Source organism: Calonectris borealis, chromosome 18, assembly GCF_964195595.1.
Source record: "Calonectris borealis chromosome 18, bCalBor7.hap1.2, whole genome shotgun sequence".
Classification (NCBI taxonomy): domain Eukaryota; kingdom Metazoa; phylum Chordata; class Aves; order Procellariiformes; family Procellariidae; genus Calonectris; species Calonectris borealis.
The window spans coordinates 7,928,557-7,950,402 of NC_134329.1; the positions used below are offsets into that span (position 1 = coordinate 7,928,557).

The following is a 21,846-nucleotide window of genomic DNA, read 5'->3' on the forward strand; positions in this document are numbered from 1 at the left end:
AGTCGACAGTGGGATTGTTCTGGATTTTCAGGAGTGTAAGGGAAAATAAAACCTGGACCAGCAAAGCCACTGCCCTCCAGACACTTGTTACCTGTCCCAGGCCTGGGAAGGCTTAAGTGCATCAGCCTCCGGGAAGCCTGCGGGCACCTGCAGGTGGGATTTCCCACGTGTTTCATCTGCATTTCAAAATCTCCAGTGGAGTCAGGGATCCTCAGGTGCGTGGAAGATCTCTTTCTTGCTCCTGCATCTCGTGTTCAGTGATGTGTCTCCCACTGGGGTCCACAGAGGCACAGCAGCCATTTGACCAAGAGCAAATAATCAACAGACCTTCATCTTATTTCCACTTTCCCACTCCCCTGGCAGCCCTCCTGGTCCTCCTTTTTCATCGGTTTTAATTAGAGAAACAGCTCATCCATGAAGCAGAGTTATGCTGAGGTAAAATCAGAGGAAGCGAAGAAACCAGCCATGTCCCAGCCCAGCCTCTTGCAGGTCCCAGGCTGCTAACGTGCATTTCTGGCCAATGCAATGAGGAACATACACAAAGTTCTTTCTTCAAGCCACGTGAAGCTGAAGCTACACAAAATGTCCTACTTAATCTTTCTGAGAAGCTGCTGCCTCTCCCCATCTTGCAAGGTCTGCTCCACACCATGGGACAATTCACATGCCTCTGTAACCACATCCAGGCAGACCAAGACGAGCCGTGCAGAGAACCACTCCGCTCCCCACCGCCTCTCCCCTCGCACAGCAAAGAGAAAAGGCAAATTATGCTCGCCCCACCGTAAACCTGCTGAAGAAGGGCTGAAAAGCCCTTTGCTAGAGGTACAGCACTGGCTGCCGCGTACGTTCTTCCCTTTCCCCCTCCATGAACGTCTCAGCTGAGCCCGTGGAAACCCGCAAGAGCCTTCTAGCCAGTTACGAAACTCAGGCTTTGGCAGAGCGTAGAGATTCCTGACCAAAGAGGGGAAGACGAGGGCTCCACTCCTTGCCAAAGCAGCGTCAACTGATCCGCCACGGCTGTTCTCCACTTCAAGTAGGACAAAGTCTCCTTTAGCGCTGTTTCTCCTCTTTTTCTAAGCGACAGCAGACGACCGCCATGCTTGCCCAGGGATGCTCGATCGCGGACAGGACACATCAAAATGGCTCTTGTGCCTGGTCTAGCCTTAAAAGTCGGATTCATATAAGAAATCACCAAGAGGGAGGAATGTGCTGTGTTTTCTCAATCCAAATAGCTATAGCAGGAAAAATCCTATTGTGGTCACTGCTATATTAGAAAAAAGCGACTTCTGACATTTTTATATGAGAAGGATTTTATTGGTAGTATTTTTGCCAGTATGAACCTTCCAAAACTCACCAATAGAACATTTTTCCAATCGAAAATACCTTTCATCAGAAACCCATGAAGTACATCAACTTTTACCAAAAAAAAAAAGAAGTAGGAGGGGAGGAATGGCAAATCACAATTCTCCCATGTCAAAATAGCCTGTCTCAAAATCTTCCGAGCAGAATTTTTCGCATTTTTTTATCAAAAATGTGATTTAACAAACTTGAGATGGACTTGTCATCGTTGTTGACAGCTTCTGTTGGTGGGAGATTTCAGACGGAAACCAGCTGTTGAGACTGCGAAACATTCAGCTCAGTGGAAATCAAGGCCTGGCTCTGGCGTACACCAGCGAGAAGAGAGAGCGTAACGAAGTCTCCGGCAGGCATCCTGCCGCTGGGTGTCTGGGGTTGGGGCTTCATTCGGCTTCTGCACATGGTTTGAGCCCTTGGTGAGCCCCAAGGCAAAGCCAGAGGCTCCGGAGCAGCAGCCAGCCCCGAGCTGCTCACCAGGTGCAGCCGCCTGCCTGCAGTTTGCAGGTTTTGCTGCTGGAGGGAGATCATTGCACTGTATGTTTTGTAAATAAAATATGACACTAAGAAAACACCTGCCTGTGCGTCATCAGCTTCCTTCCAAACAGGACACGGACCCCTACATCTTCAGATCAGCCTCGCGGCATGTCCAGCTGCTCTTCTTTTGTCTGACAAATGGGTACCATCCACCCCCAAAACTCTGCAGCATCTGAAATTGGGAGGTCAGCACAATATTTTAGACATCAGGGGCAAGAAGCATGCATAAAAGGTTCATCTTGGTTGTAACAAAAGGAAATCTGGATGCAAACAGTAGGAGTTATGAAAACATGTACATCGTGGCTGTGTATCGCATTAGGAAAAATAACATTTGACCCGCAAGTCACCCGTTCTTGTTCTTGCAGTGTTTGAACAGTCCCTGTAGATCTTTGTTTGAAATGTACACAAACACATTGAATTTCACGGACTTAGCAAATATGTAATCTAAGGCAAGGGGAAGTGTGGGTGACTCGCATTTCTTAGGATCCGCCTACATACAGGGATAAAATAAGGAGCATTTCATTATTATCTGCATATATATACACGTACATGCGCGTGTGTATACAGCGTATATACATATTATACATGCTGTGTATGTATGTGTGTGCATATATTATGTATATATATGTACAGAACAATAATGAAATGCTCCTTATTGCACTCCTGTATGTAGGTGGGTATTATATATATTTTTTATATCTATTTAAACATAGCTAGATTATGAGCAACCGTACGATAAATAGAAGCGGCATGCGCATGAGATAGTGAGGACAAATAGTGGGGAAAGATATTTTACACGGAGGCTTCCAAGGAATGTTACCAAAGCAGTGATTTATTTGTGGAATTTCAGGGGGGGAAGGAGGAAAAGACACAAAGGTCTCAGAGCTGTGAGTGAGATAAATCATACATCATCATGTATTTAGCAAACTAGAACACAAATTGTAGACAAATAGAAAGAAGGGCGGGAATATGTGAACCATAACCTTCAAAATTATGGAACGCTTCAAGCCTGTGTGCAGAGTTTAAGGACAAAGGGTTTTCCCTGATTGTTCTCCCTCTTGAAATAAATCATTGTTGTGAGCAACACCGGAGAACAAAATAGTTTCAGGATATTTATAACACCTTGGCTGGGTCCCTTTTCTAATCAGAGAAGCTGGTGCAGGGCGAGGCTTGTTATTTCCAGCAGAGAAAAGTTAGCTTATTAAAAAGATAATTTTGCCGTGGCATTTTAATATCTCTGCCTCGTCACAGAAGCAGAGTTAAGTAAGGGTCCTTATTTTTTATGTTCACATAGGAAAAATGTAAATGCGAAAGTCCCTGTGCAAAACCACAGCCCCCCTCCGAACAGGACACCGAGCACTGGCGGCTGCTGTTGAGACGCGGAGCTGTAGCAATGCGAGTTGGTTATCAAGGTGATGACGGGGCCTCGACAGATTCGCCTTTATCGGTCACTTCTCTCCCTTCCCCTTGGCTACGCCTATTTTAACAAGAACAGATGGTGCTTTGGACCTTGCCTGATGCGGTTCAGCAAGTGAAGATATTCTTTGCCCTCACCGGTCTCTTTTGAAGGGCTAGATCCTTCCTTCCAAAGTACGGTATTTCCAGTGAATCCCCAAGTACATCTCCTGGGTTGCACCCTGGAAGGTGCTGAGCTATCCCCCTCCACTCCATTTCCCTGAGCATTAACAGGAGTGAAAGGGACTCAGCACCCCACTAAAGGTGCTCAGATCCTCGCAGGACTCATCCCTGCAGAGGGGGTAACAGCTGAAGCATAAGATGGAGATATTTCCAGCAAGGAAAACAAGGCCAGGAAGGTTTCTCTGGAAACACAGGACCAATTTCCCTTTTTAAATAATTCAGCAAAGACCAAGAGAACAACTTGCCCTGCAGAATTAGAAAGGATTTAAAAGAGAAAGCAAGCATTCAGTGCCAAAGAGCCGGGGGGGGCCATGCCCCAGGAAGGTGCAGCACAAAAACAGATGTAAATCTGTAAATGCTGTCACGTTGAAGTAAATCTGAAGTAACTCTATTGTCTTCAGCAGGGTTACTCTGGGCTTACACCAGCGTGACTAAGATTAGCATATCGGCTTGGGTGTGCTCGTTACGATAAGCGTACGCTCAGGGAAGTCGAGTGTTGAAGCTGCGTTTTGCAACGGGCGAGCACCTGCGTTTTGGGTAGACGCTGTCTGCGTCCTCTTACCTCCCTCCTCCCGCCAGATCTAAGGTGTGCTGAGACTGCAAGTCCTTTGCTTTATCGCCCTCACGAACCCGAACTCTGCTCTGGCCCCATCATGGTAACAAGCTGTTATGAATATTGTATAACTGTCGGCAGGAGGAATCCGGCATGCATAGTGGGAGCAATTCACGTGCGGAAGGGAGGGGAGGAGAAAAGAGGTTGACACAGCCATCCCTGCAAATTAAAGTAGGAGTAAATAAAGCAATTAAACAATATTTAATCAGAGATGCAAACTGAACAGTGGGAAAGGCCTGCACAGCCCATCTCCCTTGCAAATGCAATCCAATTTACGAGCAGAACCTCATTTAATTACTTGTAGCCAAGCTGTAGCTACGTATAGAATAAAACAATAGCAGAAGAGTGAAATAAAATAGCAAGATGGTCTTGATTTCTCCATCCATAAGGATTTCAGAGAGCTGTACGTTTGTCACTTAAAGCATTCACACGTATCTGAAGTTGCTGAGGAGCCGAAGGGCTTGCCCAGGCTGCAGAAACTCCCGTGAATGAGCAGAGACGGGAGCTTACAGCCCAGCAGCGACCAGGCACCGGGGTGATGGGCACCGAGCGGCGGTTGGTCTCGTGTGGGGCACCCTGCGGGCCGGGGGCCGCACGTCGTCCAGGCCGGGGAGTGCAGGGAGCGGGAAGGGGCCACCGCCGCCTTCGCCTGATCCCCCCGCATGGCCTCGTGTGCCCCGCAGGCCTCCCCCCCGCAGCCCGCAGCAGCCCGTGAGGGAGATGGCAGCTGCAGGTGTGATTTTGGTGTTGTTCGCCCTGTTTTAGGGCTGGGGAAGCGGCAGGCCCCGGAGGGGGAGCACACCCCTCACGCCTGCTGCCTCCCGCCAAGCCGCCGCCGCCTGACGGGTCGAGGCAACGTAGCCTCCTCATGGCACATGAGGAGGCAGCACTGACAGAAGCCCGACCCCAGCCACCGCCTCCCGCCATCGGCAGACGCTGGTCCAGCCCACGGCCAGGTTTCGACGGACCGAGGCCGGACCGAGCCCTGTGGCAACCCCGACACCGTGAAGCAGCGCCGCACTATTTCACCTCCCGTGAGCGGAAGGATTCCGTCCGCGGGGGACGGTATCGGTTCGTTTTCCCCCGCCCCGCTCTTCCCGCCCGGCCTATAAAGGGTTTCCGGTGAGCCGCGTCGCGCTCGTAGTATCCGTGCGCCGGCCGAGCTCGCTGAGGAGACGGCGGCCATTTTGTTCAGTGCTCGGTCTCTGCTGAGACCGGCGGTCGAGGGGGGGGCGGGGGGGGAAGAGAGAGAGGGAAGAAGGAGAGTGGGGAGGAGAGGAGGAAGGGGAAAAACGAGAGAGAACGAGGAGAGAAGTCGGGCCGGCCAAGCAGCGAGCGGAGGGAGGGGAGCCGCGGGGAGGGGTCCGCCCGGCCGCTGAGAGGCGATGGCGGATATAGACAAGCTCAACATCGACAGCATCATCCAACGGCTGCTGGAGGGTGAGGGTCGGGGAAGGCACGGGGCGGGTGGCCGTGGGGGGGGTGGCGGCCGGGCCGGTGCCCGGGAGCCCGCCCGTGCGGCGCCTCCGTGGTCCCACCTCAGCCACCGCCGCGGGTGATGCACCGTGTCCTGCCCGCCCGGTGGGGTCCGGGGGACTAAAATGGAGGGGCGCCAGGCGCTTTGTCTTCCCGGGGCTCGCCGCCGCCCCGGGCGGCTCTGCCCTTCAGCCCCAACTTTTCCCTCAGCCCTTGTGTTTCCGAGCTGTTCCTGCCCTCTGATTCCCTCTGCGCTCCCGGTGCAGTGTTGGGACCAGCCGGCTGCCCCCCTTCTCCTCCCCGGCAGCTCTAAGGAGATGCTTAATTTAGTACTACTTTCGTAGGAAAGTGTTTAAAAAAACCTGGGGTTTTCTCTTGTCTTCCACACGTGCACATGGGGTCTGTGCTAGGCTGGGTAGTCGTGGGGCTCTGGAAATAAGACCTAGCGTGTTTAAAGAATCTGTTGAGGCAGCTTTTTAGAAAGTCGGGAGGAGACTTGCATGGGTTTCAGGATATCGTGGTTTTAGCTTTGATTAGCTGCTTGCATTAATGCTACCATAGGACTTTGGCTTTTAATTCGTAACATATGGTGGCTTTTTAGGTGTGAATAGAGGGTTGGATTTTGGTGTTTCAGACAGTCTGTGGAAGGGCTTACTGTCTTGTATTGTTAGTGCTTTGGGTTGCAAAGAGTTGCACGGGAGTTTCTAAATCAAAGGAAAACCTAGAAGTTGCAGGGGGTGTCTTCAGCATCATACCTTTGGTTGCAGCAGTCAGCACTGGACTAGAATTGTCAACTGGTCTTTCTTGGGGCAAAAGCCTGAGAAGCAGCCATTGACAAATGTTCTTCCAGGCATCAAGAAAAATTATAATTATTCAGAGAAGGAAGCTAGCTTGATCCAGCCTCATTTCACGTATGTCAGGGCAGGCATCTCATCTGGACTTATGCTTGAAGAGCTTGGTCAGGGATTTAACTTTTTTCCATTTGGCACAAAGTCATCTGAGATGTGGCTGAGACAAATGGTGAAGAAATGTCTTTCAGCTATATTACACCCTTTCCTTCTTATAAGATTTTGCTTGTGTAATGGCTTGGATAGGAAAAGGTCAGGCAGAGGAACAATACTGCTACTCTAGAAATTATTTGGAGTTAAAAATCCTATGGATGTATTATGGGATTATTGAACTAGAATAAGTAAAAGTAAATAGGGCTTTTCCTCTGATCCGTTTTGGGTTTTGCCTGTTACCAATTTAAACTGCCCTGGTTTAAATTATTTAAAGGCTTCCCTTCATAAATGTAGACCAGGATTTTCCTGAAATTCTAGTAGTACAATTTGTAGATGTCAGGTCCTGTATGTCATATGTTTGGTGACATATTAATACATGCTCAATTTTACTGCAGGTATTAGTTACAATTCTTACTTGATTTCCCTTAGTGCAATTTTCTCAAAGTCCTTAATATCAAAAACATGGAATAAGATAATCCTAGAAAGAGATCTGAATGATTTTGAATGATTTCTCTTGTTTAAAGTTTCAAAAAGTAGTAAGATGTGCTATGTGAATATGTTATGTTCTTACCCAGTTTATATCAGTATTATACGTTTGGAGGAGATGAGAGTTTGTAAATCAGGCCTCAGAACGTTTATTGACAAGATCTTTTAAGAGATGGTTCATGCAACTAAAGATGTTACCTGAGGTTGCATCAGCTGCCAGAACTGAAATTAAATTTTTTCCTTTATTGACATTTCAGCTGGGATTTTGGATTCCTTGAGGCAATAGTTGTCTTTCAATATTTAAAACAATTACCAATGTTAGTAGCCTATGCTAGTACTTTTTTTGTTGCTTATTAAATGTCTATTATAAACATCTTTGCCAAACAGAGTAATGATTGACCTTTGTGGCAGTCTGTCATTTTTATACTTTTTTCCAGAAAGGCCAAAACGATACTGCATTTTAGCAAACACTGCATTTTTTAAGAGTGCTAAATTGTGTGAATTCCTGTGCAAACGCCATTCTCTTCGGTTGTTTAAAATTTACTTGACTCATCCTTTCCCTGAAATTATTAAGGTCTGGTTAGGTAGGTGACAGGACTGAACTTCCAAGGTGGAGATCTGCATGATATTAAATGGAGGGAAAAAGAACATCTGAAGTATGTGTAATGATTCTCATCCTATTTAGATTTGGAGCAAACAAGAAATTCTTTTTTAGTGCAGTTCTGTAGAACAGCTCCATAATGTTAGTTATACAAAGTCTGGTGTGCCTGTACCACAACTCTGTTTCAAGTGATACCCTTTTCAGATAAGGTTGCACACAGATTAAAATCATACTCAAGCATGAAAACACTGCAAAATCTGTTTTAATAATCAGCTTAGTCACAAACTGAGTTGCCCAAATCCTTGTGCAAGCTTTAATTTTTAGAGCAATTTGGTATTTCATTACAGCTGTCTTTAAACTGTATACTTAACTGTTTTTATAAGTTAACTTCAGGTGATTTTGCGAGTAAAATGCAAAGGATATGAACAGGGGGCATTATCCCTTCCTTTTTAAAGGTAACAAACCCAAGTATTAAGGAGGTATTTGATGAAATATTTCAAATCAATGAGAAAACACAGTTAAGCAGATATTTGTGTTTTGTAAAATGCCTCAGCATTGCACTGTTGGAAGAGACCGAGAGCTACGCCAGTAGTGAATCTAGTCTAATGGTCAAGGTAAAGTGAAGTGGTTAAAGGGTGAATAATAAATTACTCTCGCTTTTATTCTTAATATAAGGTATTAATAATGTATTTGTGAGGGGGTTTTACTTGCTTTCTAGCCTGACTTCTCTGAGCAAATGACATTATTCTTACTTTTTCCCCAAATAGTTGATATTTTCCCACCCACGTTAGGTTAGTTAGCTGAAATTATTAGTTTGTTCTTTAAAAGGCCTGGAAGTAGGTATTTGGCTTCTCATTCTAAGGTGAATATTTGAAGAGTCTTCCTTGCTCCAAATGTGTATAGTATAGAGCCATTTAACATTGTAATGTCGCAAAAAACATTTTTCAGTAACATTATTGTCAACCTTGGAAAGCCATTCAATGAAAACATTGAACATACTGATCTTTTTTTGCTGTAATTGAATTTATATTTGTTGCCCGTGTTACTATTGAGGGTTGTGTTCTGCTAGGAACAATTTTGTGAGTACAGGTTGTCTAATTTTGTCACTTTTAGTAACTGTACTAACAACAATTTCCACAAGAATGAGGCTCCTAAAGCACAGTAAATGACAGTATCCTGCACTGAGTATTGAAATGTTTCCTAAGTGTCCTTGATAGTGGATAAAGGCTCAAATATTTATGGAACTAACTCACTTTACTGAGGAATAAGAAGGGGCAAACATGAGTGCAAATTACTTTTCTCCTAGGAGGAGTGTTGTAGGCAGTAACTTCATGGTTCTGAGCTTGCGGCTGTACGTGTCTGTCTGCTAAGTCAAACCTGCCAGTAGACAAGAAGATGCTAGAAAAGCTTCCTCTGAGATGAAAGATCAGTGGCATCTGTATGGTCATGGAAAGGGTTCCAGGAAATGGCAGAATTCCTGCTCAGCTCTGGGTAAAGGAGTGACAAATCCCAAGATTCCCTGAGCGTGAGCATGGCTTCCTTTCCATGTCATGTCAGATGGTGTTCCTATAACTTGAGCCCCTTATCAGTTTCCTTCATCTAGTGCATTGACACTTTTCACAGATAAGTAGGGTCTGGTTTGAAAATGGAGCTCGTAGTAACATATCTAGAAAACAAGATTGAAATGTACTAGTCTTACCATGGTAACGATAAAAGGGTAAAATAAAGCAATTTCAACATACATAAGCGGAACCCAAGTTGAAATATGTTTCTGAAAATCTTTTCTGTGCTGCAGCCTCTGCAAACGCTATTAAGGAAAAACTAAGTAATGAACGGAGGGTACTTTGGATAAAGCCATGCGAGGCTAGAATGGTGGTAGCCATTCTGAAAGCTGAAATCCTGGTTAGTGCGCTAAAATCAGCAAAAAGGCTTTAAAGCCTCAAACTTTCCTGTTTATCCACCCACAGATTTCTATTCCCGGTAAAGCCTGTTGTATAGCTGTCAAGGAGATATTCTCTCTAATTTGCTTTAAATGGGGAAAGAGGATCATCCAGTTATTAAAAATAGTTGAGCCAAAGAGTATGGATAAACTTTTGCTGACAACAGAGAAGAATGTTTTTTACAAATGCAGTTCTCCAATTTTTTCACCTTTCTGCTAAATACAGTATTGGCTGGGTCTGAAGGGTTGCTTGCTGTTTAGCTTCATATACTGAGATAAGTCTCTGATTCTCACAGATGTTAATCTGAAATGTGGTCAGATTTCACTTGTTGATGAGTTGGGATACTGTGATAAAGTTTCTAATGGACAGGCAGCGCTTCTTGACCTCAAACCATATAATTTTCCATAGTTTGTGTAGCTTAATTGTTTCCTGCTGTGTTGCAGCAATTTCTAATAATGGGAAATAGGAGCTCTGCATTTGGAAGATGAGGATTAGATTCCTATCACTGCTGTGGATTCAAATAAGTCAGTTAAATTCTGTGTTTGTTGCCGAGTCAGTGAAGTGGAGGAATTTGTTATCTCTGAGTATTTGTGATCGGCATGAGTACCTGTTGCTGCAATTTTGCAGTCATACAGAATCTTCTGTTTGATAACGCTGCTGTGAACTTTTGTCATACTAAAAAGTAGACTAGAACTTTTTCTTTCTAGAGGCTTGGGCACTGAGGAGTTGCTTTTCAGTTTCAATTTTGAATTTGAAATTATATGATCAAAGTTGGTAGTGCCTGCAGTAAAGTAAAGTCTTTTTTACGTCAACCACTTTCAAGTTATTTATTCCCTTTGTGCCTATGGTGCAAAACTGAATGTGAAACTGTCATCAGGAACTGCTAAAAACAAGATTAAAAACAACCTGCAGTATTTTTGGAAATGTCTCTAGGATTGCAGACATTTTAACGTAAAATGTGGTAAAACTGAGACACTTGTTTAATAAGCCAAAAAATGAACTGACCTGCTGATAGACTGTTTTCTTGAAAACATTTTCTGTACAAGAACTTGGTTCTAGCACTTTAGTTGACAGCATTTCAACTATTTCTTTTATTGTAATACTGCAGGAAAATGAGATGGTTGGATCATTGAAATTTCTAATATTTTTTAATATTCTGCTATTTTTCGCATACTTTCATAAGTAGCCGTCCCTTTCATATTAACCTTGAATGAGGTAATATATTCAGTTTTATAATAGCATTTCCCTTCGTTAAAGGATTGTGTGGCACGAAACTGAACATTGGAAGATGCTAGTGATGGGATGTGGTGTAGAAGTCTCTTGTACTCTACATGTGTGGTGTCGTCTGACTGTTGTACGTTCTAGATCTCGTAGTTCTTGACCCTTTTATCCTTCACAAAGAAACATATAAAAGTTATCCTGGATGTCAAGTGGTGTTTTAACTCCTGGCAGCTGCAGCTGTGCTTTGTACTAGCTCTGTTTGTTTGCACCAAAATGACAGGGCTGCCGTTAAGTTCTTGCTCTTCTTCCTCTGACTTCCTTTTCCCCCTCTGCTGGGCGGCTGTCGTACTGCACTCACCTCTGTCTATAATACGCCTTCATTTTAGAGTTGGTATCTGTTGTTGCTTTCTAGCAGTTTTCCTCCTTATTTTGGAAAGCAATGTTAATTTTAATAGTTGGAACCTATGTACAAGTCAGTACCTCTGCAGCGATCATCCAGGCTCCAGGGAGGGATCTTTTCTGTAGTCTTTTCCATCCAGTGGAGAGCTTATTTTTCCAAAACTTCTCACACTTGTACAGTGGAGAAGATTTTACTTGTTAGAAGGCTGCCCAGACTGGACATTGAAATTCAAGCTCTCGAAAAATGATTTTTAAGAACAGGAGCATCTCTGCCTAAAAGAGGATGGGAATATATTATTGTCTGGAAATAGTGCAGCAGTATGTTGAGACAAGACATAAATAAAATATTATTTGAAATGGGCTTTTTTCCTCATCTGATTAATCTTCAGCTTGTTCTGCTGTCTGTTCCAGACTGTCATTTCTGAGAGAGGTTATTTTTTATGCATTGAAAGAACAAATGTGCATGTACAGTACTATTGAGCTGCTCTTTTGACTTTATGACCAAGCTGCCAATTAGTATTGTCCTGTCTGATCTCTACAAGCTGCCTTGTTTTGGTCCAAAGCAGAGAAGAGAAACTGTAAACACAACATATTTTTCATAGTATGTTATTTTTGCCTTTCTTAATGGGACTAAGTGAAGACTCAATCAGAGAAACCTCTTAAGAAGTCATTCAGACTGAACATCCTGCATTTCCTTGCCAGCTCTTTCAGTGTGGATGAGAAAATGCTTGTACTAAAAATATAGATTTCTCAAACCAACATGCATTTCTGCATATTTGATTCTTCTGAAGTCAAAAATACTTTTTTCCAGCTTTTCAGGATATATAGGTCAATGTTAGAAGAAATTGAACACTCTCATTTCTTCTGTGCTGATTCCATGTTGGATGAAGGTGGTCAAAATATCATTGGCAGGCAGCGTTCTACAGAACTGAATCAAATTGTCCTGTTCTTTCATCCTTCTGGTATCTGTGCTAGTGAGGTTGTGAACTGCAGCAAAGCATCATTTTATCTTGTCAAGGTTTTCTACAAGCAGATGACTAAAACTGCTTGAAGATTATACTGGTTCAATGAAAATATATTGGAGAAACGTAGGAAACTTGTGTCTGAAACAGTTTTCAGATTTTCATTTAATCTTCAGCAAAAATGAATGCATATGCTTTATTCATGAGCTTTAGTGACTCAGTGCATTACATGGTCTGTATAATATTTTGTACTTTTTAATTTATGGATGCAAGATACAGGGTTTGGTTTTAGCAATTTCTAACAAGACCAAATCATGGAAAGTTAGATTTTTAGCTTCTCAGAAAACGCAATACAAGTATATTGTATTATCTCAAAAACAAAGGTGAGTTGTAAAATTTAAGAGTAGGGGAAAATTTAACATTTATAATTCAGCCAGCTGGTGACTTTATTCTATAAATTTCTGTTCTTTATTGCTTCTGGATATTTGGCATTTTGAGTAACTTGCTCATTGCTCAGGAGTGTTTGGAAAATTACTGTATGGATGAGAAAATTACTGTGTTGATGAAAATCCACATCATGCATGCTAAACTGACAAAGATTTAACTTTCATTTATATGCTTCATTACTTCAAATATTTTAAGGAAGACATGAAGTTTAGTGGTAATTCCAGTGTTGCCATGTAATGTAATGTCAGTGTTGAGTGATAATATGTAGGCAGTGAATAATAAAGGAGCATGTATTGCTTGAAAGATAACATTATTAAAGCCATGACTTTTGACCTACAATTAACTTAATGTCACTGTCAGTATACATTGTAATTTGAACTAAAGTTTAATTTTGAAGCTTGTTTAAGAAAAGGTTGCGCATTCTAGGGTATTGTCAATGGTTCTGTAGGGCAGCCTGTGCCACCATGACTAGGGTCTCTGGGAGTCGGTACGCAGGGTAGAATTGTTTTAGTAGTAACACTCTTAAGTGCTGGTAGAGATTGCGTCCAATTATGCAATTGATTTTATGGATGGATATTACACAATCATTATTTTATTCTTGGTCCAGATAAGATGCATGCTGACTGAAAAATGTTTTCTACTCTTGATCAGAGGCGTGCACAAAAGTAGGAAACTTCTGTGCTAATGAGAATTTGTAATCCCTTTGGAACACAACTGTTTTTGTTCTTGCTCTTCCTAAAACATGCCCCCTGCCTGCCACCCCGGCCTTTCCTACTGCAGTTCTCACTTCTTGATTTCATATAGTGCAAGGTCCACAGTGATTATACAGAGATTTGAGTCATCTTTGGCTTCCAGATTTCTCACTCTGAGGTTAAACGGTATCAAGGGAATTAGACTGAAATAGTATCTAAAAGGTTATTTAGGAATTCAAGAAGATAATATTGCATAGGTTCTTTTTGAAAGGGTTCAGGGCTTGTTGCTTGCTTTTTTTGCAATTAAAGATAAAATATTAAAATATTTTGGATAAGAGCATAGATTCTTCAGTCTCAATGCCATATGAGTTGTACACAGTAAGTCGCCTAACTAGGCAGACTACACGTTACCAGTGTAGTGATTTTGTTTCTGGAGGTGTTGTCAGAGTGTTTCCAGGCATCTGAGGCTAAAGTTCTGAGGTCGTTCAGCTTTGATGTGGCTAAACCAATGGGTTATGTTGTAGAAGATGAGTGCTCTTATTCCATAATCTTACTGGAATTTGCTACAAGTTTTTTTTGCTTCAGCCTTATCAGTGCTCCATGTTGTCACTGGTTTTGACACCAAATAAAAATAGAATAAGCTGCATAAAAAATCACAATTTTTTAGTTAGTCTTATCCTAACCCTGATAAATGCTATTGCATGCAATTTAGCCATAGTTACAGCATTGCTGCCATAGAAATGTCCTTTGTGTTTCTGGGAAGCAGAAATGAGGGGGTGATAGATAAATGGAGGGAAAGCTGTGCTGGTGGCTGTAGAAACTTGTTCAGTCCAAGCTGGTGTCCTTGTCCAGACTAGGAAAGAAAGCTTTGATGGATATTAAAGGGAACGAACTACTGAATTGTTGCAGTGGGGGAGACTGAAGCAGTACTTTGGGGGGAAGTGGTCTGAGGCTGGGAGGTAGATCTCCTACTAAGCTTGTCTTTTACTGTGCTCAAAGGCAATGATAAGGAGAATTGTTTTGTCATTCTGATCCAAAAATGTTTCCTTACGTATAGTTCTGACCTTCCAATCATATGTTTATTTTTCTTCCATGTTTGCTAACTGCAGTGTAGAATAGGGCAGTACAGTATTTATTGGTACTGTAGTCGTCTTTGTTTAGATACTGTCTTGGGCAAGGTTATATGATAGCTTAGGGAAGCTTGCACATTTGAGCTATGATGTTGATGATTAAATGGGAGACTTCCTTGTCTCAAGTTCAGACAGCTTTCCAGAGAACAAGTGTATAACTGCTTAATTAAAAAAAAAAAAAAAAAAGTCACGTTGTCCAAGATGGGTTTTATAGCTAAATAGAACTAAACTGATGCTATTTAAAATGTGACATTTAACGAGGTAAGTGTTGAGCCATGGATTCTGTTAAGTGAAAGTAACAAACAACTGAAACAGAACACACTACCCTTTCTCTGGTAACACAGCAGTGCAGTTTTACCTCAGCAGACTGATATTGCCCTGTTATCTTCTCATTCTGTATTACAGTGGGATTTAGTCAGGCTCTTAAAATAACACTAGGGATATTGTTATTTTGATAACTGACTTCTGACTCCTTCCGACAGTGCGAGGATCAAAACCAGGCAAAAATGTCCAACTTCAAGAGAATGAAATTAGAGGACTGTGCTTGAAATCCAGAGAAATCTTTCTGAGTCAGCCTATTCTACTAGAACTTGAAGCTCCACTGAAAATATGTGGTGAGTACCGTGATTTTGATTTGATGCTTGAGGGGGGTGTCAGGTAGATGCAGACCTTAGGCAGAGAACAAATGCCAGATGCTACTTTCAGTTATTAACAGTGGAACTAAAAAATGATTGTAGCAAAAGGCAAAATAAAACCCTGCTGGATGCTTAGGGTGGAGGAGTGGGGAGTAACAAACATGGGAATTGGAGTGGGGACCAAAATAATCCAAACTCAAAAAATCACTGATACAGTTTCATCAGGTCTCTTGGGGAAGGGATTCACATGAAGTTTTAGAAAGGAGTTTTTGTGTCAATGAAATAATTTTTGGCCCAGTCATGACTGAACAAGGCGAGACAAAGGAGAACTACAGTAGTTTATTGTAGCTGCTATTCAGAGTTGAACAGTGTTTGACAATATTTTAAAATCCTGCTGGAAACTTAAATTTCTGTACTGTTTCTTGGAATTACTTTCTAGTTTGGTTTCACCATACTTGTACACAGTGGTGCTCATTTTGCCCACATACATATCTAGTTATGCTAAAAGAATGAAGAATGTCAAAATAGAAGCCTCAATAAATGCACTTTAAAAAGCTTCCAGCAAACAGTATTTTATCCTACTCTAACACTGAGGATTTACTTCAAATTGAAGTCGCTTGTTCAATATTTATAACATTGGTAGTCTGAAACCATGATGTAGTGTTCTGCTTGTCAGAAACAAAACCATGATTTGAACCAAAGGCGGAAATACCAATTTCATTTTCAATACAACTTCACTGCTAGAATTTGAATTACTGAGTGTTTCTAGAAAACAACAGAGATGGTACGAAGGAAAGCAAATTCCCCACGTGGTCAGTTTTCCATCAATATTACTAATGCTGTGTGGAAATACCAAGAATGAGGTAAAGGTTCCTGATCTCGCAGCCACTAGTCAAGTAAAGGATTTAACTGGATGTCAGATTTTCATTTGAACATGCAATTGGTTTCTTGGAATCTTGATTTTATTTTACATGCTTGAGAATAATTTTAAGTACCTTCATACTTCATCTTAGTGCAGTTAACTATTGCATTAGATAGATGTCAAACTTGAGAATGTGATAATTTTATATACATTAAGATAAATGGTAGTTTTTAAGTATGTTGTAGGCAGTATCTAACTGCAAGCTTTTTTCTTTCTGAAGCGTCATTTGTTCTTTCTCTAAATCAATCAAAGAATGTAGCAAAGGGTCACTTACATGTCGTTTCTGAATACTCTTTACAGGTGACATCCATGGACAGTACTATGACTTGCTTCGACTCTTTGAATATGGAGGTTTTCCACCAGAAAGCAACTACCTGTTCCTTGGTGATTATGTTGACAGAGGAAAACAGTCTTTAGAAACAATTTGTCTTCTATTGGCCTACAAAATTAAATACCCAGAGAATTTTTTCCTCCTCAGAGGGAACCATGAATGTGCCAGCATCAATAGAATTTATGGGTTTTACGATGAATGTAAGTAATACAGATGTGTGCATCCTTGGCTTGGAAAAGCAGGGTAGGAGGTGCTAGTGTTGCAGTGTTAGATCATTCTTTCCTAACTTGCAGTTCCCTTTGCGCACTTCAAGGGGGCCCTTGGCGTACTTTAGGAAGGGAAATGTGTCCTTTCCCTGATCCTATGGGAGTCTGATCCTCACAGTACAAAGCAGAGTGCAAGCGAGTAATTTTGTTTATTGGCCGCTATGTTAACCAACAGTTTTCACTGGTATATATTGTTAAAGTTCTTAAGATAAGGTCGTCTAATGAGAGAATTTTACTTGCTTTACAAAAGTTCACCTCTGTTTCTTTCATCTGAGGGATGATGTATACTTGTGTTATAACTTAACTTGGAGAATGGACTGGTCTTCACTGTGGTTATGTTACAGTGCTTGCAATCTAATTCATATTAAGACCTGTAACTTTGTAATGTTTGGGGGAAAAAAAAAAGCCTTTGTCCTTCTCGGGATGCAATCCTGCTGTATTGTGTACTGTTGCTTTGGCCAAAACCAGTATTTCCTTTCGTAAATGGGGCAAAGCGTGTGTGAAGCCTTCAGTGTGATGCGTGCTTGGATTGAGCACCAGATACTTGCTCTTTCAGTAGGTGGCTTCAGCTGCAGAAGTTGTTGCTTGAACCAGTGCGTCAGCCTTTCAGCGAAGAAATGTGCTTGTATTTATTTGACATCATGAGCACTCCTTTTGAAGAAATGCAATGTTGCCATGCAGTTAATGTACCAGCTCTGTCACCACAGAGTGCATTAAGGTCTACTGTGATGGAGACTATATGTAGACCTTACCCTAACATAACAAGTAATTTTGCTGGGAAGTAGAAGTGTATGTTCATGTTTCAAAGGGTTTGACTTAATAAATCCAGATAATGTAGAGGAGATAAAACTGTTAAAGTAATTTTGCACTGAAGCATTCTCACAAGTTGTGTTGTGGGACATACTTGGCTTCTAGCTTACAAGATGTGCTCTCCATGTCTTGTTCTCCTTCAGTGAGGAAACAAAGTTGTGTGGTATTTCAGAATTGACTCCTCAGAGATTAATCACAGGCTTAGTCATATATCACAAATATGTTCAGGGTTCATATCTGCTGGGAGAGTCCCTTTGAAAGTAAAACTGTAGCAGTTTCATTTTTCAGTCCTGTTGCTTTGCCTAGAGAGACTTTGTGGTAAAGCACTAGCAGAAGTTTAAAGAAAATCTGCTTTCCAAGAATTGCTGTCTTCCACTGAAGAAAACAGCAAATGGCAAGATTTTCTGAAATGGATCAAATTCTCCAAGGGATAATTTTCCGAAGCAAAGTTGGGCCTGGAGAGTCTGGCTGCCAACAGTGGAATGTCATTCTGTGGAACAGACTTGTGCTGTCCTCAGAGCCGCTTCGGAGCGCTCTGCTGCGCTGAAAGAGACCTTTGCAACTTTCTTATAAGCCATAGAGTATGTCAGTCGGTATCTGAGAAGATAAATTGTGTATAGGCTTTAATGCTAACGTTTTGCAAGTCTTGGTAAACTTAAGGCAGCCATGTTAGGTTAGATGTAGTTGTGTTGGAAAAGCGTATTGACTGTTTTTTCTCGAAAATGTCTTCTAGGTAAGAGAAGATACAATATTAAGCTGTGGAAAACCTTCACAGACTGTTTTAACTGTTTACCAATTGCAGCTATTGTGGATGAGAAAATATTCTGTTGTCATGGGGGTAAGCAACAGTTCCTTAGTTGATATTTGAGAAACTGTAATCCTCTAGTATCAATCATGGCAATTTCTTGTTTATGTTGCTGAAGCTTCAAAACTTCAGGGGTTTTTCTCTACTTTGGCTCATGTATGAGGTAGGGTTGAGCTTGATTAGTGTCAGTTTTGTGAATCATTGAGCTGGTAGTTTCGTAACTTCAGACACAATGATCTGCTTTTCCTTTTATACCAGAAGGCGTATTTAATAGCCTCTCCTTTCGAATAAAGAATCTTTGTAGGGTTTTTTTAGACTTGTATGACTAGGAGTTTTATGTACATTCTGAAAACAAATGTTTTCATAGAATCATAGAATGGTTTGGGTTGGAAGGCATCTTCTAAAGATCATTTAGTAGAATGCCCCCTGCCATGGGCAGGGACATCTTTCACTAGATCAGGTTGTTCAAAGCCCCGTCCAACCTGACGGGTTTGCTGCTTCATTTGTAGAAATTGGCTCTGTTATGCTATGTGATCCTTGCTTCATGCAGCTTTTCAAAGTAATAAAATACATACTGCACCTTGAATGTTTTATCACTTGCAAGTAATTAGAGTTGCCCAGAGAGACATACCAGTGAAAAATGGTATGAGGTCTGTTTGATATGGTATTTCATCTTACTAGGACTGATCGTTAAAATAAATGTAACACTGTGATTTCTAGTATTAATGCCTCTTTTACTTAACAGCTCTTTTAACAGACACTTGCAAAATATTACAGTGAGATTATTATAATCCTGTAAAATGTGGAAATGGCTTTGCTTATCTTGCTCCCAGTAAATATTCTAGAAAGTTACTTTTCTGTTACAAAAGCTTTAAAACAAATGCTGGATTAAAAAAATGTCAGTTAACATCGCCATTGAACTACGTAAAATTGCAATGGTGAATCAGTTTGAATACAAGTTACTTTTATCTTGAGTTAATACCTCAAACTTGCAGAGCAAATCTGGACTAAAATGTGAACTGCATGTGTCTTAACTCGGAACAGGCCTGTCACCAGACCTTCAGTCAATGGAACAGATAAGACGAATTATGCGCCCCACTGACGTACCAGATCAAGGTCTACTTTGTGATCTCCTGTGGTCTGACCCTGACAAGGATGTCTTAGGATGGGGTGAAAATGACAGAGGAGTGTCCTTCACATTTGGTGCTGAAGTGGTTGCTAAGTTTCTCCATAAACATGATTTGGATCTCATATGTAGAGCTCATCAGGTATTTTAATTTTGTACATTAAACCATAGAGTAATTTTGGTTCAGAGGGACCTGAGGTGGTCATCTGGTCCAACCCTACACACATGTACTCAACATAGGACAAACTGTGTAAGCCCCAGTTGCTGAGGATCTTGTCCAGACAAGTTTTAAGTATCTGCGAGGATCGAGATGCCCCTGTCGCTAAACAACCTGTCCCACTGTTTAACAATCCTTGTAATGAGCATTTTTTTCTTAATACATCTAAACTGCGGCTCTGATTCCTGAACAAGATTGTCTTGAGTCCTGTTTTTCTCATTGCAAATGGACTCTGCTGAACTGGATCCTGTGATGTTCTTCCTGTTTTGGTGTAAAAGTTTGGAACTTATGCTCCTTAGATGTGGCCAATTTTTCAGCTGCTGGCGCTGTTTAAGCTGCTTTGCATCTTGGTAGGAAGAAGTTGTCCAGTCTAATATTTCTGCTTTTCTCTCTAAAGGTTGTTGAAGATGGATATGAGTTTTTTGCAAAAAGGCAATTGGTAACTCTCTTTTCTGCCCCAAATTACTGTGGAGAATTTGATAATGCGGGTGCCATGATGAGTGTGGATGAAACTCTAATGTGCTCTTTTCAGGTATGGTATCTGAGATTTTACCTCAGTGTAGTCACACTTTAAATTTGCTCTGTTTTGAATTGATACTTTACTGTAACAAAACCAGAATGCTTGTTTCAAATAGATCTTTACAGATCTCACATGTAGGCAGGACTGTGTTTGTACTCATGTCTTCAAAAATGTGATAAGCCCTTGCTGCTGTGAGTAGATGAACCGTTTTACCCTGGAATTAAATCATCCAAGCAAAGTTACCAGCTGTTAGCCCGCTTCCATTGGCATGGCTCTCCGATCAGCTGGTCTAAGCCCTGTCAGAGCTCGGAGTCGGAAATGCATCTATTTCTTGGCACATTTATGACTAGTCCAGACGACCTGTCTAATGCCTTTACTAGTGAGTTAATTGATTGTAAGAAAGCTAAAACTTTTTGCTAAATGACTGAACTGTCTTTCCAGATTTTGAAACCTGCAGAGAAAAAGAAGCCCAATTCCAGCAGACCCGTAACACCTCCCAGGGGTATGATCACAAAACAAGCAAAGAAATAGTCACTTTGGCACTGCCTTGTTGGGACTTGTATTATAGTATATAACCTCCATTTTTAAAACTGTAATGTGTACTGTTCAGCTTGCTCAAAATAGGTAATGTGTTTGTGGTTTTCCTTTTGATTTTATGAATGGCATTTGCTGGTTGTAACAGCAAATGAAAGACTTTTCTCCCTCCCAGGAAAAGAGTTTTAAACTTTCCTTTCGTTGGTGTTACAGCTGTACACTCCACAGCATCTTATCCTGTCATTATGGGTAATTGTACAACTGACTTCCTGAATCTGTACAATGAGTAGTGTAAATGCTTGTTTTCTTCTTTAGGATCTAAAGAGGGCACTAGTGTGCTGTGAGAGTAGAAATTTGTTACTGTCAGAAATTACATACTGTTTATACAAACCACTGTGAACTTTTTTTACGTTAAAATTTGTTTTAAAGGGATTGCTTTTCTTTTAATGTCTCGTCATGTACACGTTAGTTTTATTGCTGTCAACATTAGAAATAACCTTCAACTTTGCCAGCGTCACTGGTATGATGTATATTTAATTCAGACACACATCCCTCTCCGTATACTTCAAATGACAATTAAAGCCATTATTTTAAGTGTTTGTGTCTCTTTCCTGAAGCCAAAGTTTGCTTAGAAAACTGTTTGTACACGAGCCACCACACTGAGTTGGCAGGGCTTTCCATTCACGCCTTCCTCTTGGAGATAAAAGGAAGTCCTGACTTGAAATAGCAAGTAGAAATGCTGCGCTGTTTACTCTATTCATGGTAGAAGTAAACACATTTTTGTACAGTTTCCGTATGTTCGGTCAAGTGGACCGTTTTGCGGTGGCGTCAGTCCTGGGGCAGCCAGTGCCGGAAAGCTGGAAGTTACGGAAATGGTTCTAGATCTGCCCGAAAAGTTTTGTGCATTTTAGCCTAAAGACTTTGTTCTACAAAGCAGCCTAGAAAATAGCGTGATAAGCCAACCAGAGGTGTTGATCTTGATCACCGGTTTATATAAATCTCTCACAGAATCTTGTTTTTTAAAAACTGTTAATCTTTTTTGAACAGAGAACAGTGTACAATACCATGTAGTGAAAATCACTTATTAAATGAAGAAATTGTTAAATCTTCTCAGTGTCAGTTTATCACAAAGTATACACTACTGCTATCAGAGGACCTGACTTAGATAAATAAATTGTTCTGGAAAC

General features: G+C 41.5%; 1 protein-coding gene across 1 annotated transcript; it reads left to right on the forward strand.

The window, feature by feature from the left end:
* The first annotated feature begins 5,304 nt into the window (after positions 1 to 5,304).
* PPP1CC (protein phosphatase 1 catalytic subunit gamma) lies at positions 5,305 to 21,253 on the forward strand. The gene is made up of 7 exons (XM_075167649.1): positions 5,305 to 5,578; positions 14,976 to 15,107; positions 16,351 to 16,581; positions 18,191 to 18,295; positions 19,307 to 19,530; positions 20,003 to 20,137; positions 20,567 to 21,253. Exons 1-7 carry the CDS (start codon positions 5,524 to 5,526, stop codon positions 20,654 to 20,656), a joined length of 972 nt encoding a protein of 323 aa, XP_075023750.1. The 5' UTR covers positions 5,305 to 5,523; the 3' UTR covers positions 20,657 to 21,253.
* Positions 21,254 to 21,846: the final 593 nt, after the last annotated feature.